Below are 15723 nucleotides of genomic sequence, written 5' to 3' on the forward strand. Positions count from 1 at the left end.
CACATTAGATCCTGGCCAGGACACGCATCAGGTTTGGTCGTGTCTGTCCTGCGCTGCAGTGTCTTGTCCTGCTGCTCATGCTCCAGTGCTCACAAGCACCGACTTGCAAGCGGTTGTGCTTTATCACACCCCAGAGCTGCTCCCAAACAGCAGCTTGCAAACCTGCCACCGGAATCAGCGCTCGGTGCCCGATGGGGGTGCACCTGTACCGGGGTGGCTCCGGCGGGGATCCGGGGGATGTTCCGGGGGCCGCAGCCGCTGTGCGCGGCGCCAGAGGGAGCCTGTCCCTTCCCTTCCCATCCCGCCGGGGGCTCGGCCGCTGCTTCCCCCGCCTCACCCCGGACCACGCAGTTCTCCAGCAAGACCGGACCGAGCGGCTGCACCCCGCGGGTAGCCGGTTTACGTCCCCCGGGAAGAGCAGCCCGGAGCGGGGCGGGGGCCGTCAGCCGCCGGTTCTCGGCAGGGAAGGGGTTAACGGGGTGGGGGGGCGGAGGTCCCGCACCACCCGCCCCGCCCGGCCCTGCCCACCCCTATTTAAAGCGGCGGCGGGCACGGGGCGGCTCTGGGAGATGGCGGTTCCGCGCCGGCCGAGCGGCGGGGGGCTGCGGCGGGCCCCGCAGGACGGGCGGCTGGAGGAGATCAACAAGGTGGGGCCAGGACCACCCCCCCGACCAGAGCCGAGCCGGGGCAGCCCCGCGGGGACCGGGCCGGGGGGCTCCGAGGGGCGGGATGGGGATGGGGACGGCCGCGCCGGGGCTGAGCCGGTGCCCGGCGGGATGGGAGTTGTGGCGGTGCCGGGCGGGGGAGAGCAGGGAGAAGGCAGGGGGAGCTGCCCTCTCTTCAGCCTGTGCCCCCTGGGAGGGAAATCCGGCTGGAGGAGGCGGTGGCTCTGCGGGGTTTGTTCTGCAGCCCCACCGCCCGGGGTGCTCCCCTCGCAGGCTGCTCTTTCTTCTCCTGCGACCACAGCCTGGGCAGGTTCGGGGGGCGGTGGGTGCTCAGGGTCCCGCTGCCACGGAAGTCCCCTTGGGAACGTGCTCCAGCAAGAACACGAGTTATTGTTCTTCCCTCCACTGTATTGAGCACTTCAGTCTCTTCTCCTAGGAGTGAGGAGCATCTGCTGGTCAGAAGAGCTGACTCAAGCCTTTCTAGTTTTTGATTGCGGTGGCTAAATGGGGAGCCCAGGGTGGTTGGGTGTCCCACAAGCCTTGGGCCGGGGGAACAGCAGCTCCTGGATTAGTACAAAGTACGCTGGGCTGTGTGCCCTTCATGCTGGGGTCAGGCAAGGTCCTTTCCCGGAGCTTTGGGCTTGCCCTGTCCCTTGCTTGGCATGGCCTGTGGGGGCAGCTCCATTGGCATCCCTCCCAGCCGAGAGCTGTTCTGAAGGTGAAAAGAAGTTTTTAACCTTGAAACCATAAACGATGGGATTTCTAGGGTCATTTCTAGGTGGGCTTGGTGGTCACTTGTTGATATAGCCAGTGGCCCCTTGGTGTTACAGGTGGAGAAATCAAAGAGCTGCGTGAGATGAGAGCCTGGAAGAGATGGTGGGCTTGCCTTGCCCCCACATTATCTGGGCCGTGAAAAGTGCCAATATGTTCCTTCAGGCAGGGCTGAGATGGTGGAGCTGGAGTTTATGTAGGTCACTGGGAAGGGAATTGGATTATTAGAAACTAGGAGGTGCTGCAGTAGAATAAGAGCAATTGGCTAAAAAGGAGCCTCTGAAACATGCCGTGGGGCAGGCAGCACAACCTGTGCCAAGGAGGCATGTCAATGGGTCTCAATATGTCCCACATGGCCAAGGTGGAGCTGACCCTCGAGTTGGGGGAGTGTGTTGTACCTATTGCTGCAGTTTCTGCTGCTGCAGAGCTGTCCCCAGCATCACTCGGGCACAGGGTGGGTATGTGATCCTTCAGCTGGCGGGAGCCGTAGGACTGAGCCTGGGAAGCTGCTGCTGAAGTGCAGCTGCTGTGCCCTAGGGCTGGGGGTTCTTCTTCCTCCCGTGCTCCTGTCCTTCCCCAAAGCAGCCATCACTTCTTCCAGGCTTTTTCTCTGGGTGAGGTTTGGGTCACAAAAATGAAACAAGCTACGTAACTTCCCACTGATGGAGGTTAGAGCTGCTTGTTCGTGTCCTTGCTGCCCTGCGTGTTGGCTCAGTGCTAGGAGAGGGGATTTGAGCAGCTAGAAATCAAGCTGTGGATAGCAGGGGTGTAGCAGCTGCCCATGGATCCGGAGCAGCCGCTGTGCTGCAGTGGTTCTGGGCAGCAAACCCCGGTCTGCTGTTCTTTGCTCGCTCTGCACAGCAGCACTGGGAGAGTTTGCAGCGAGTGTGCAGTGAGGCAACTCCCACCTCCCCCTGACACAGAGCTGACAGGTAAACCTGGGCTGATACTATGGCTAGAGCCAGGGAGGGGGTTTCCCAAGCCTTGAAGAGCCCCAGGCATAAAGTGCTCCTAATCGAACCTACCATCAGGCCAAATTCTTATCAGGCTTAGTTTCATTGTCTCATCCTAACACTTTGTTCCCTCCCAGCCCTGTTTTCCTGGCTGGTTTCTACCCCAGACGTCTCACTGGGATAAGGGTCTTTGGCAGGCAGCATCCTAAATGCACATGTGCTTCTGAAGGGCTAGTATTGAATTCTGTCTTTTCCAGCCTGAAACACTCCTCTGGGATCCCCTCTTGGCCGTTCCCCTCTTCCTGGGAAATGGCAATCACATTGTTCAGCCTCGTGCATCAAGGTGGCAAGTCTAATCCAGCACAGATTAGTTTCAACCTAGTTTTACCCTCTAATGCGCTGGGCTGCGGGGATAGAATTCAGCCTGCCAGAGAGCAGGTACCTGCTTTCACATCCAGGGTTGGCACGAGCATCCCTCAGCCCCTTCCCAGCCCCAGCATGAGGGTGGTTGGTGTCAAGCACTTAAACAGCCCAGTGAGAGCGTGGGCTTCTGGCTGGAGATGCCTTTTTGGAAAGGGAAGAAGGATCTGGCTTTGCTCAGGTGATCTTGCAGGTAGCTGGGACTTGTGTGGCTGAATTTATTGGTTTAGAAAAGTCAGGCGGTTCAGGGCAGGAGTGGGGGAGAGGCTGGGGCTTAGTAAGCAGTTCTTATTAATAGAACGTGCCTCTTAAAATGGAAGATTTAGCAAAGGGCTTGAGGAGGAACTTCAGCCACTCGGCTGAGTCTGAGTCACTGGCCCTGGGGACTGAATTCCTGTGTGCTATTGTGAGTGTTTGCCTTATCGCAGTGGTAGCCCAGTTTGCATACAATGTAGAGGGTGGAAAGCCTTTGAAATATGCTGCCCTGTTGCTTCCTTTGGTTGTGAGCAGAGCTGTGACACTGGTGGGCTGCCCAGTTCCCCTCTAGTTGAAATGCAGGAGGACTGGGTGCCAGGTGTGTGCACAGTGTCACCCACCCTGCTCTCGCACCATGCTGCCAGGGGGCTCTTGGACCCCTGGGCATGTGTCCCTCAGCCATCCTGTGCAGATGTAGTATTCTCTTCCCTTCAGTCTTCACTGTTTCTGTGCTTTCTTGCTCCTGAAGCAATACTGCACTCTGCTCTCATATCCCCTGTTCTGCTGGTAGGTGCAAACTGCTGCTTCTGCAGGAATGAAGCTGTGACCTGGTGGCGAGGAGATGCTCTGGCCCTGTTTTTGTTCTCAGGGATGTTTGGCAGGTTCCTTCTACAGGGGCTGTTCAGTGGTGATGGCAGTAGGTAACATGAATCTCTGGTGACTTCTGCTGTTGGCTGAGCCCAGGTCTCAAAGCTGAATTGGGCCCTTTGTGTTAGGCTGGCAAATGATACCCCTGGGTAGAAATAATTTGAGATAAATGGAGTTGGTAAAGGAGAGTGAAAGAAGGAACTGGGAACATTGCTTTTCACCACAGTTCTCAATTTGACGTGGTGTCCATGGTGATAAGGGAAGTCTGTGTCACGCTGGTTTAGGGGACATGGTCTCTGATGTCCTATCTGGAGTCTGTGAGATGGGAGGAGGGGATGGCAGTCACCTCTGTCCTAGCTGCCTTCCTACAAAACCTGAGTTTAGCTGCACATAAAGGACTCGCCAAAGCGGTGGTTACCTGGCAGTGAAGGTTTGAGGCATTTGCACATTTGGGTTCCTGATAGCTGTGGGGACCTCCTGCAGTCCTGATGCCCCAGTGTCTGCAAATGGGGCTTCTTTTGGATGCGGGGGCCTGTCTCATTTATCACAAATTATGCTGCCCCAGTACTACCAGTGTCAGAGACCCTACTATCTTGGAGACCCATTCCTGCCTTCCTTGTGAGGAACAGATGCCCAGAGTGGGGAACAGCCTCAGCCCTCCATCCACTCTAACCCCTGGAGGGGTTTTCTCCAGGACAGGCAGTGCACAAACTGTGCAGATGTTAATGATTTCTGCGCTGAAGAATGCGGTGGTGTTGCTGAACACAGAGCGAGCCGTGACGCTGGGCTGGGCGGTGTGGGAGGGCAGAGATGGGACCGAGACCCGGCTGCTCGCAGCTGCGGTGGCGTTGCTGGCAGGGCAGAGCAGCGGAGCTGGCTGGGCGAGTCCTGCTCTGGTACCTGAAGGTTTTTGAAGTGCGAGTCCTGCTCTGTTCGCTCCAGTACCTGAAGGTTTTTCAGGTGGGGCCAGGGACAAGTGACCAGAACTGACACAAGATTTTCCTCTCCAGGGTCAGGGGGAGAAGTGAATAGGCACTTTGAGAGTGGGTGCCTGTTCCCTTCCCCAAAATACCTGTCCTCTTTTGGTTCCATGGTGTTCTGCGGACTTTGACTGTTCTATTTGCTAGCCCTCAAAGTTATCCAGGAGTTTAAAAACTCTGAGATCAGAGTGCTTTTTGCAAGCAATAGGAGCCCTTGCTGGGAAAAGGTGCCTGATCCATGTGCTGTGCGTGCTGAAGCAGATGTATGGGGATCTGAAACCTTGGGTGCAAGAACAGGGGGTTTCATGCAGTTATTCCAAAGGCACCTGAGGTCCAGTCCTCCCTCAAGCTGTTGGGTGCACTGCAGGGTTAATGATAAGGTGTGGAGGGATTAAACCCATTTTCAAGCCTCCTGCCACTGTTGCTCAGATGTGACTCTCTGGGAATTGTGTAGATCTTCTGGATAATGCTGCATTCATACATGCCCTCTACAGTGTTTTCCTTTAATTTTTTTTTCTGTTTTAGGAATTTCTCTGTGACCCAAAGTTCAGTGATGAAGAAGATCTGGAGGAGAAGTTGGCAGTGTTCAAAGGTACGAACCAGCGGGTTTCTGTGTCCTTTCAGCCTGACTATATGCTCTGAACATATTATTTTCCTCAGCACTTGGATTGTACCAGCCCGAGCTTCTCTGCCAAATACAAGTGACTGAGCTGGGACAGATGGATGGATGCCTCCCCATGGCTTGTGGGACTCAGTGAAATTCCCCGGAGAGGTGGTTTTCCGACACGAATCTTTGTGCTTGGTGAGGCAGGGACGTGTCACCCTGCAGCCATCCTGCCTGGCAGCTGCTGGTACTGCAAAACCTGCTGCGTGGACAAAACCCTGGGGAGCAGCGGGAGGATGGTTTCTGTTTAGATACCCAGACAAGCTGGCTGGTGCAATGCACGATGCAGTAGCTGGACTATTTTTTTAAGTGAGTAGGAGGACCTGTTCCCACAGAGCAGAGGTCTCAGCTGCTTGCTGGAGGAGCTGGGGCCTTTCTCACCCCACAAGTTTCTTTGGTTTGATCTGATCCTTTCCGAGCCCCTTGATACCAGAAGCAACAGCAGTAGCATGTCTCTAGTCCTGGCCAAAGCCTAAGGAGGGTGGGCTGACAGATTTGGGGCTTATGTTTGGGCTGTTTGCTGGGATGGGGGATAGAGAAAGAGCTTAAAAGTGTGGAGTCCTCTGGAGCTTGTCCCCAAAGTGGTTACAGGACAAGATTTGGCAGGGCTGTTCTGGGTGCCTCCGCTTTCATTCCAAGCAGTGCCTGAAGGCAGTTGAGAAAACATGCCTCCTGCGTCACACTGCCCTCGAGGTTTGTCCTCAGCCTGGCTCTAACCAAATACAGCCTGACCTTGCTTTCATTTCAGGCGTTGTCCGCTATTTCCCTTTGAATTTTGGCTTTGCAATCCAGCGTGGCTGGGGTTTTGTGATCCCTTACCCTGCCAGGCACAGAGGAGCCTCCCGTGCTCCCTGTCGTTTTTCTGTTGCCTTTTGTATGGCTCTGGCTTTTGGCTGCAGCCCCACATTATTTTTTCCCATCACAATTGGGGCTCTTCAAACATTGCAACTGTAGGTCACAGGCTCAGAATTCCCTGTAACGAGAGCCTTTGGCATCTCCTCGTGAGTTTGCCTCCGTGGCCTGTCCCGCTCTCCAACGCCTCCTCCAACAATCAGCTCATTGTGTGATGATGACGGGGGGAGCGTTTCTTCTCTGTTGTCCTTCCCGCTGCCCTCCCCGGCTGGGGAGCCCCTGTGCAGTGTTTGTGTAAATGCATTTGTGTGGGGAGGGATTGCATAGTTTTGCCCCACTGAATCCCCACAGCTGGGATGGGAGGGAAAGATGAATGTGCGAGCTGAGGCGTAGAGCATGATGATGTAAAGCTGCCTCTATTCTCGGCGCTTTTGACAAAGTGTCAGCTGAGAAGAAAAGAAAACATGTGCTGGGCAGAGACACAGCAGAGTGGGGTTTGTGTCCCTGAACGCATGCTGGGGTGCCTGACCCCCGCCCAGGGAGGGAGCAGCTCATTTGCACAAGGTCATTTTGGCAGGGCAGAGTGTGCAGAGGGACAGTTCCACATCAAGCATCGCTTTGGCCCCTAAGCACATGTGAGAGCCCTGTTTTCATCCAGGATTGGTTGCTTAATGCTTGAAGGGAGATGTTTATTTCTGCCCGAAGCACAAACAGCTTTGTTTTGCACGTGGTATTGCTGTAGGTCTGCCCTGTTCAGCTCACAACAGCAGCAACCCGCCGGGTGAAGACACGCCAAGCTATTCCTCTGCCCATCGGTCCAGCTAACCTGGGACTTTCCTTCAGAAACACAGGTCCTCAGAAGGCTCTGACGTGCAAAATATCCCCTCTTCCCTTAAATTAACCTGCCACTTCTCTGTTCACACTCATCTGCTTGCTGGTGTCCCTGGAGCAGAGGCAAAAGGGCTCTTTCCCTTTGGGGAAAGGAGCATCCTGGGAGCTCTCACTCAATTTGAGTCCCCCAAGGCTGTTGTGGGGAGCGGGAACCGCAGGGCAAGTGGCGATTTCTGCAGCTCAGCGTGGATGGATGGTGGCAGCAGGCATCTTGCTCTTCTCGTTTAGCAGAACTGAGATGATGGGGGGCCCCCTGCGGCGCTGGGAGCTCTATGGTCTGTAAGACAGACAAATCCTTGCCTGAAGAGCTTAGAGTCTAAATGGGGAACAGCTAGCAAGGGGGGTAGGAAGCACCAGGTGTGCCACTTCAAAGGTCAGAAGCAGCACAGGACTGAAATCCTGATCTTTCTGACTCAAATCAGTGCTGTCTGTTATGGCATGCCAGCTTTCGTCTTGCAAAGCTAACCAGATCTTCTTGAGCTGGCTCTGCCTTTCTCTGGGGATGCTGGAATTGCCCGGTTCAGCAATGTTTGACAGCAGGCTGGAAGAGCAAACAGCCTGCTCTAGCATAACTGTTCCTGGGGATGTTCTTGTCTTTGACCTCTTGATGTGGTCCTTGAGCATCTCTGCTGGCAGGTGCTGCTCTGGCAGCAGTAGAGTCTGTCCCTGGTTATTGCAGGCTACCACGCCATTTAATCCCCCTCCTAATCGGATCAAGCTTCATTTTGGGAGTGCTCAGTGTTTTGTTTTCCTTGCTATTCCTCCTGGGAGGCTGTTCCAGAGCTTTGTTTTTCTGGCTGGAAACCTCTTAACGTTATTCATGGCTAGCTGATACCTTGTTCTCATGCCAGTGTTTTCCTTCAGCTTAAATGAAAAGCAGCCACAATTAAAGAGCACTTAACTCTAGAGCCTTGGAATTGAGATAAGGGTGCTAAACCAGGTCTCGTGATGGTCTTCCTCTTTGAACTGTATATCAATCTTATCCCCTCATCTTTTAATTCATTGCTCTAAGCAGGCAGTGCTCCAAAGCCCTGTGTACCTCCTGCTCTAGCATCCTGCTAACTTACTTCTGTGTCTCTTCCAGAGAAGTACATGGAGTTTGACCTGAACAACCAAGGGGAGATTGGTGAGTGACTCAGGGATGCTGGGCTGAAAGAGCAACAGCCTGCTGAGATGATATCTGCTGCTGTATCTGTTGCTTCCCTCTGTACTGGCGTTGCTGAGGAGGAAAATCTGTGGGCTGCTTCTGTGTCCAGCCTTGTTTGCTCTTGATTCCCAGCCAGGGGTTTCCTTCGCTCTCCAGCCCCTGCCTCTCAGCTTAGGCTTTCCTCACCTGCTTCAAGATCTAAGCTCTTCTTTGTTGTCTTCCTCAGTCTCTGCTTAGCTCCTTCTTTCTGCTCTAAATGCCTCTAATTTTCTTCTACCTTTTACTCCACTGAAGCTGCCTTCTCCATCCTCAGCATTTCCAGAAGCTGCAGGGCTTGGGCAGTCCTGGGTTTTGCCTGGCTTGAGGCAGAAGCTGAATGAAACCATGAGCACTTCTAGTGCAGAGAAGCTCTTTGCTTTGCTGGGAGGGGAGCGGAGGGAAGCAGGGGACTTGGGTGTGAGTGTGGCTCAGCTGAACAGCCCTGGTTTGGGCCCAGAAAGCACCAATTACATAAAAATCCAGCCTTCTGCAGGCCTGGAACACATATTGAAGTGTAATCACTTGCATGCTGTGCCGTTGCAGGAGGCTGCTGCCTCATTCCCCTCCTCCACCAGTTCCCCAGCTGAAGTAAAGCCTGCGGGGAGCTGGAGGAAGCCTGACACAGGGCTGCGCTGCCTTTCCGGGAGGGAAGGGGCCACAGGTTGCAAAGCAATGGAAGGAAATGGCCTGTGGTGATGGGCAGGGGCACACACTCCCCACAGCTTATTTCTTTCTGGCTTTAACCCCCGTGTTGCTTCCCTCTTCCCCATCCTTGTGATTCTTGGCACCATGCTCTGAGCTGGAGAGCAGTGTCACCACATGTCTCTGGAGTACTTGGAGACTTGTCCCTTTTCTGTGTGCATGGTGCTTTTATTTTGAGCTGCACAAATGGGAAGGGCTGCTCTGTACTGCGCTCTACTGGAAAGCCTCTCTTGGCTTCAGCAACAGCTTTACTGCTTTCAGCCCCTGAGTCTACAGGTGAGGTGGTCTGAGGTGGGAACTCATGCCTATGTCCCTTTGGGTGGTCTGTGCTCAATGTGGCCACTTCATGGCAGCACCACTTGCCTTGCTCTTGCAGATTTGATGTCTGTCAAAAGGATGATGGAGAAGATGGGGGCTCCAAAGACCCACCTCGAACTGAAGAAGATGATCTCTGAGGTGACTGGAGGGGTTAGTGAGACCATCTCGTACCAGGACTTCGTCAACGTGATGCTTGGGAAACGCTCTGCTGTGCTGAAACTGTGAGTGTCCCTGGGCGGGGAGCGGGGGACACACAGGACCTGAGCTGGCATGATGGGGAGCAGAAGCTGTTCTGCCTGGTGGGTGTGGAACTGTGCGTGCTTGGTGTTTGCAGAGGGGAGATGAGGAACCTTGTGAAGGGGAATTTGCAAAGGGACACGAGAGGGTGTATAACCCAGTGTCTGGGCCGCGCAGGGTGTGTTAGCACAGCCTTCCTCCCACGTGCTCTGTGCAGGGCGATTCTTCGGTGCCATTCTTCCCCTTTCCTGAGGGCATGCAGGGTTTCAGCACTGCAGGACTTCTTCCTTTCTCTTCCCTGTGGCTTTGGGGACATTGGCTTCCCCTGTGAATGGTGGCAGGGCTTGAGTGGCAAATGATGGTCGTGCCAACACCAGCAGTGCTGGCTCCTTTTTCCCACAGTATGCTCCCACCATGCCTGATTTTGGAGGGATGGGGCAGTAGGGATGGGACAGGATGCATAATTGAAACAGCTGGCTTGTGCTGGGAGAGGTTTTCTGCAGTACCGGCTGCCAGCACCAGCCTCCCACGGCCCCTCTGCCCCCTCAACAGGGCTCTGAAAGTCCTACTGTAACAAACTGCTTCCCAACACTTGCTTGGCTCCATCCCCACCCCATTGAAGCCTGACTTTTCCTTTCACAGCCACAGAGGCTGGCCCTGCTTTTATGTCTGTAACCACCGTGAATAGGAGCTGCTCCTCTCCGTCCCCCCTTTCCCCTTTTTGGAGGCGGCTTTAGCAGCACAACCACTTTCAGGGGAGGTTGGGGGGAGGATCCTGTGCCCACCTCTCACATGGTCCCTCCAAGCTGGTACATGTTTGGCGATGAGTCTTATCTCTCCCCACTGAGTGCCATGTGTCTGCAGGTTGGGATGCTCCCTTGAGCACACACACTTCTCACATCCCTGCTCCTCTGTTCTTTCTCCATGGTTGCAGGCTGAGCCTGCAGCCTGTCCTACATCTTCCATCCTTCCTCCCAACAGCAGCAGTTTTCACAGACGGGTCCCTTCTCTTGCTAACAGACACCCCATTGTCTGTTGGACTCTTTAGAGCAGGAGCAGAAATGTAAAACTCGCCCCAAGAGCAGTGCAGCCCTTTGATCCAGCGGGGCAGCTGGCATTCCCAGCGTAGCTGCCGTCCTCAGGGAGGAAGACAGTGCTGGTGGTTGCAAAATGCTTGAGATTCTTCTGGCCTGTGCCTTTCTCCTTGTCTCTGCCTTTTTTCCTGGCTGTAACTGCTGTCGCTTCTTTGGTGTTGGCTTTTGAATGTTCTGCTGTGTGGTGACGTACAAGGTGGGCCAGGGAGAGTATTTGCTTTTAGACATCAGGAGCACTTAGCATGCATTGTGTACATGGGGGATTTTGGAAGTGGCTGTGTAAATAAAACGTGCTAATCCTCAGGGTTCTGAGAGGAAAAACCAGCAGAGGCTTTGGGATCTAGCTCCTGGAAGCTGCTGGAAAAGCCAAGCTGCCTGCCGGGCTGGCAGCACTGCCCTCTGATGGCTTTGTCCCCTCTGTTAATTATTGGCTGCACTTTGCATAGGAAGCTGATAAAATAATTCAGTGGATAAAATAATCCCACCCTCAATTACGGGTAAAGATCCACCTGCTTTTTTTTCAGTGGTATTGTTTGTTGTGTTTTGCAGGGTCATGATGTTTGAAGGAAAAGCCAACGAAAGCAACCCAAAACCTTCTGGTCCACCTCCAGAGCGAGACATAGCCAGCCTCCCTTGAAGAGGACAGGCTGAAATATCGGCACTGTTTGCTTTGCTGGTCTGTAACAGAGGTTACCTCTGCTTTGTTACTTCTCACTGTGGACAGTCCTAGTTTTCAACTAACATGCCTTAGAGGAACAGCAAGGGAAGCTGGAGACCCCCAGCTCATGTCTTTCTGCTGCATCCCGTAGCCAACTTGATTTGTTAGACAGCAGCTGTAGCGCCAAGTGTAATGTAAGACCAAAAAAAAAACCCTATGATCTTACTCTTTCCTCTGCCCTTCCTGCATTTCTCAGACAGGGAGCTGCTTTCCTCCCAGTGTATGCATTCAGAGCTGTGCTTGTCATGACAGGTGCTGTGCTGCCAGATATTGAGCATTTCTCTAGTAAAGCCCCTGAAAGCAGCTTCATGGGTGCAAAGAAAGTAAGTGCCTTCTCTGCTCCATCCTGCGCTTCCTGGCTTTCGACTAGTTCTTCCCTTCCTGACCCCACCAAAACACATCAGACTCCCACCTCCATGACTTAGTCGTGTGCTGGGTGGATGCGGGAAGGTGTGTGGACACCAGAGATCTGCCTGCGGGGTGTTTCAGTTGGAGGTGGTGACAGCGTATGTCTGTCCCCTCCATGGGTCTGTCCTGCAGCCAGATCTCGGTGGGTCCAACACCAGCCGCTGCATGTGAGGGTGGTTAAAGCTCCCCGAGGGACACCCTTCCTGATAAATCTGTGCTTAGATTCGATGGTGAGCGTGACCTCTGAACGGGCAGTTGTCTGTCCTGTCCGTCAGTGTGGAAACAAGCCTGCTGTGACGTTTGCAGCCCTGCAGGAAAGCCCAGGGTGACATCAAACCTTTGGGTGAAGGAAGCTGCGTGACCCAACTGGGAAGGACCTTCGATGGTCCCTTCCAACCCAAGTTACTTTATTCTGAACTGTGGGCCCAGTCAGACTGGGATCTGTCCTCACACAGCCGCTCTGTCCCTCTGAGTTCTGCAGACACCCCATTTGTGTTTCAGCTTGGTCCCCTGCAACTCTCGGGGACACTTCCCTCATGGATAAGCCCTCGAGTCTGCAAAATAAGAATGGTTTAAGTGTGGAGTGTGAGCTGGGATCCAGATGTAGCTGGGACTGTGGTATCCACACGCGGGTTACTGCGGTGATTCTCACTCTATACACTTTCTGGAATCCAGATGTTTGCTCTTTGCCCTTTCCCTACTCTTTTCTTAAATGATCTTGGCAGCTTTTAACTCTTTTTTTTTTTTTAATCATGGTTTAATAAATAATTTTTATAAAGGAAATACAGATGATTAACTCTACTAGGCTTATCGTTCCTGCCAAAGGCTGCAGTTTTAAATAAAAAAAAACAACATTCTTACTACCGTTTGCATGAAAACCAAAATTGTAATGGAGAGGAAAAAAATTAAGAGCAAAAGCAGCACCAGTCTACTTCAAAGACTGAAAATAAATCTTCTGAAGCTCCACCATGTGTCAGTGTATTTAGTTTAGCTCCTCTGAAGCTTGGTCCATATGATTGGTTGCAGATTAAGCGAGCTGGCTTCCAAGTCTGTTAATATAAACCTTTAAATAGATCCTAGAGATAAGTGTGGGCTGTCTTGATCTGATCTTCATCTGTAATAACTGACTGAATGCCATGGAGTTTGGGTTATGAAAAGCAGAGGCTGCCTCCTGAAAGCTGGTGGTTTGGTTTTGTTTTTTTTTGTCTTACTGAAAGCAAGCAGGTGGTGGTGCTTGTTTTAAGGACTAATTTGTTTATCAAGAGCAGATTCTTGTAATGCTCCTCTTGAAAGTGTTGGTTTTTGGGTGGTGTTGGATTTTTTTGTGGTGTGGGTTTGGTTGTTTTCTTCACTGTCTGCACATGAAGCAATTGCCTGAGGTTCTTATCTGATGTGAGTTATCAAAATGCAGACCAGGCTTCCTGGGGGAATGGCTGGGTGCACTTACTCCACGTGTTCCTCAAAAGGACAGAACCGCCCTCAGATCAGAGCCCTGTGTCTGCTTTCTGCTGCCTGGCAGCCTCTGGGAATGCACCTGCTTTTCCGGGCTGTGTTAAAGCCATTGTTCGGTTAGAAAATAAAGGGAGCGCATTACACGAGGGAAATTTGGATGCGGGTTGCCACACACAGTTTAGGTCACTGCCCAAAGCCATCACTGCTTTTGTCTCTGTGGAAATCCTCCTCCTTCTGGTCCTGGAAAAGACAAGCACAACCTGCTAGAGCTGGAAACTGCCTTTCTCAGGGTGTCCTTGTCCCCACAGGTCTAAGTGCTAAGGTGACACCCACCCTGTGCTGGCACAGTGTGATGGCTGAACCCTCTGAAATTGAGGCAGGAGGGAGCAAGGAAAGAAATCCTGCTGTGAGTGGGGAAAACACCTCTTCCTGCTCACGTTTCCAGCTCGGCTGCACGTAACCAGAGGTGTATGGAACTGTGTGCTCCTGCTGCTGCCCAGGCTGATGGAGCAGGATCTGCTTAGAGCTGCAGAGCCACTGGATTTCTGCTGTGGAAAGTGTGGCAGCCCCTTCCCAAGGGCTGACGGACAGTGTGGAGCAGCTCTTCACCAGCCCCACCACGGCGCAGCCAGGGAAGCCCACAAGTGAAGAAATTTCTAAACCAGAGTTGTAAGATTTCTATTTCTAAAGGTTGTATACATGCAGGCCATACATACTCTTTCATTTCCAGGAAATCCTTGACATATCTATCACATTTCTTGGAAACATTTAGCACAGGTAAATGTCCACAGTGCGTGTCCAATGATCCAGTGATCTTCTGAAGGTTGCAGGAGGAAGAAAGCGTCGTCTTCACGTTGTCCTTGGATGAACTCATGTCCTGGGCACTCGCAGTTCCTTTGTCACCCAACTTGCAGCCTTACACAGTCTGAACCGGTTCCTGCTCTGGTTTTGTCCCTTTAACCCCTCAGAGCAAGCACCTTGTCCTTCAGCCCTCTCCTGCTTGTCCTAACAAACACCATTCCTGTGACCTAACACCTAATAAACACCTGAAGTCTATCAAACTTATTTTATTAACTTATTTCTATCACTAACGTTGATTTTCGGGTACTAGCCAGGCCCTGTCCGCAGGGGGGCCCCTCAGGACCCCCGAGTGTGGCCACGGCCACGGAGACAGGCGCTGCCTCACAACATAACGAACCAAGGGGTTATTAAACACACCCGCTTGCCAAGCAGCCTCTTCCGCCCCCAGGGGTGGCGTTTATGGCCCCGTTCTCCAGCCCCGGGGGGACCCGGCGCCGCCGGGACACAGCGGAGCCCGCTGGAGGACTCAGGCCACCGCGGAGCATAGAGAGCTGCGGGCTAGAGCGGCCCTGCCGGAAGCGGAAGTGAGCGCTCTGGCGGGCGCGCGGGGGTTTCCCGGCCGTGTCGCAGGGCCGCGGGAGCGGTGGTGCCGCCATGGGGGACGATATGGACGTGATCCCCGAGCGGGAGATGAAGGTGAGAGGCGGGAGAGAGCAGGGGCACTCTGAGGGGGCAGCCCCCGGTGGTGAGGGGGTGGCAGGCGGTTTGGCTCGGGCTGGTTTAGGCCGGGAGGGAGTGACAGACCGTGGGGGGGGTCGTCTGGGCCCGTGAGGGGAACGGGGCTTGGGGAGGACTTGTCCTGGGCCGTGAGGGGTGGGCTGTGGGAGAGACTTGACTTGGGCTGTGGGGCTGGCAGGCCGGTGGTGGGGGCATTTCCAGGCATCCTTGTGAAGCACCTGAGGAATTTTCAGCAGAGTCCGGTACCAGCCTGTGGAGTGGAAGAGAGAGGGGATGGCGCGGCCTGTGGTGAGGGGGGGCTTGGTAACACCCGGGGAGGGAGAGGCACAGGCACAGTGTGCCGGTTGGAGGAACTTTATTTTGGGAGACGAGTGGTGTGTTTCCCAGACCTGTCAGCATGTCTTGTGCTGGGAATCTCCTGCTTTGGGGCACAGCATGTGTGATTATTGCCTATGGGACAGTGTAAAGGGGAGTCTTGCTGTGTGGTGCCAGCCAAGCCCATCGCTGTGTCTCCAAAGTTTTGCTGTGAGACTTTATAAATGAGGACACAGGGTTCAGATTCCTGTAGCCCAGGTGGATCTTCCTGCAGCTGCTTTCTGCTCAGGCCTCTTCAAAAACAAGAGACTTCAGCTGTTTGTTTTGCAGAAGGTTCTGAGTTGCCACAGCCTTCTCAGGTTGCAGGAATGTACTTATTCAGTGCTTTGGCAATAACTTGGAAATAAAACTCAGGTGGTTGATTTGAGTTACTGACATTCAATCCAATGCTCAGTTCAACAATTGGCACCTTGGGAAGAGACTCATTCCTAAGGGGAACCTCAGGTTTTCCATGCTGGTAGTGCAACTGCTGTTTCTTAATTCAGTCTGTGGTCTAGGAGTTTTTATTCCTTGCTCTGCTTTTCTCTTCCTCCTTTTACAAAAGGACAATGTAAATTATGAGATAAGTGAATGCAAAAAGCCCAAGTTTGTTTATACAAAGTAATTGCTGGGGTGGGTGGAAGGGAATAACTGTATCTGTTCTGTGTGTCATTAA

At 53.3% G+C, this 15723-nt stretch overlaps 2 protein-coding genes across 3 annotated transcripts in view; both read left to right on the forward strand.

The window, feature by feature from the left end:
* Positions 1-525: 525 nt before the first annotated feature.
* Positions 526-12668, forward strand: AIF1L (allograft inflammatory factor 1 like). The gene is made up of 5 exons (XM_082067859.1): positions 526-647; positions 5158-5224; positions 8124-8165; positions 9304-9466; positions 11126-12668. Exons 1-5 carry the CDS (start codon positions 570-572, stop codon positions 11211-11213), a joined length of 438 nt encoding a protein of 145 aa, XP_081923985.1. The 5' UTR covers positions 526-569; the 3' UTR covers positions 11214-12668.
* Positions 12669-14565: 1897 nt separating this feature from the next.
* The window catches only part of NUP214 (nucleoporin 214), a 39472-nt gene continuing 38314 nt past the window's right edge, over positions 14566-15723 (forward strand). For both annotated transcript variants that reach the window (XM_082067664.1, XM_082067665.1), the window contains exon 1: positions 14566-14651. In XM_082067664.1, the coding sequence (XP_081923790.1) occupies positions 14610-14651 (42 nt within the window). In that variant the 5' untranslated portion in view covers positions 14566-14609. The remainder of the gene's footprint in view (positions 14652-15723) is intronic.

Source organism: Streptopelia decaocto (assembly GCF_964273445.1).
Source record: "Streptopelia decaocto genome assembly, chromosome: 17".
Classification (NCBI taxonomy): Eukaryota; Metazoa; Chordata; class Aves; order Columbiformes; family Columbidae; genus Streptopelia; species Streptopelia decaocto.

Coding starts and splice junctions, on each gene's coding strand:
- AIF1L (XM_082067859.1), top strand. CDS start 570: ATGGCGGTTCCGCGCCGGCCGAGCGGCGGGGGGCTGCGGCGGGCCCCG. Junction 648..5,157: donor GGCTGGAGGAGATCAACAAG/GTGGGGCCAGGA, acceptor TTTCTGTTTTAG/GAATTTCTCTGTGACCCAAA. Junction 9,467..11,125: donor CGCTCTGCTGTGCTGAAACT/GTGAGTGTCCCT, acceptor TGTGTTTTGCAG/GGTCATGATGTTTGAAGGAA.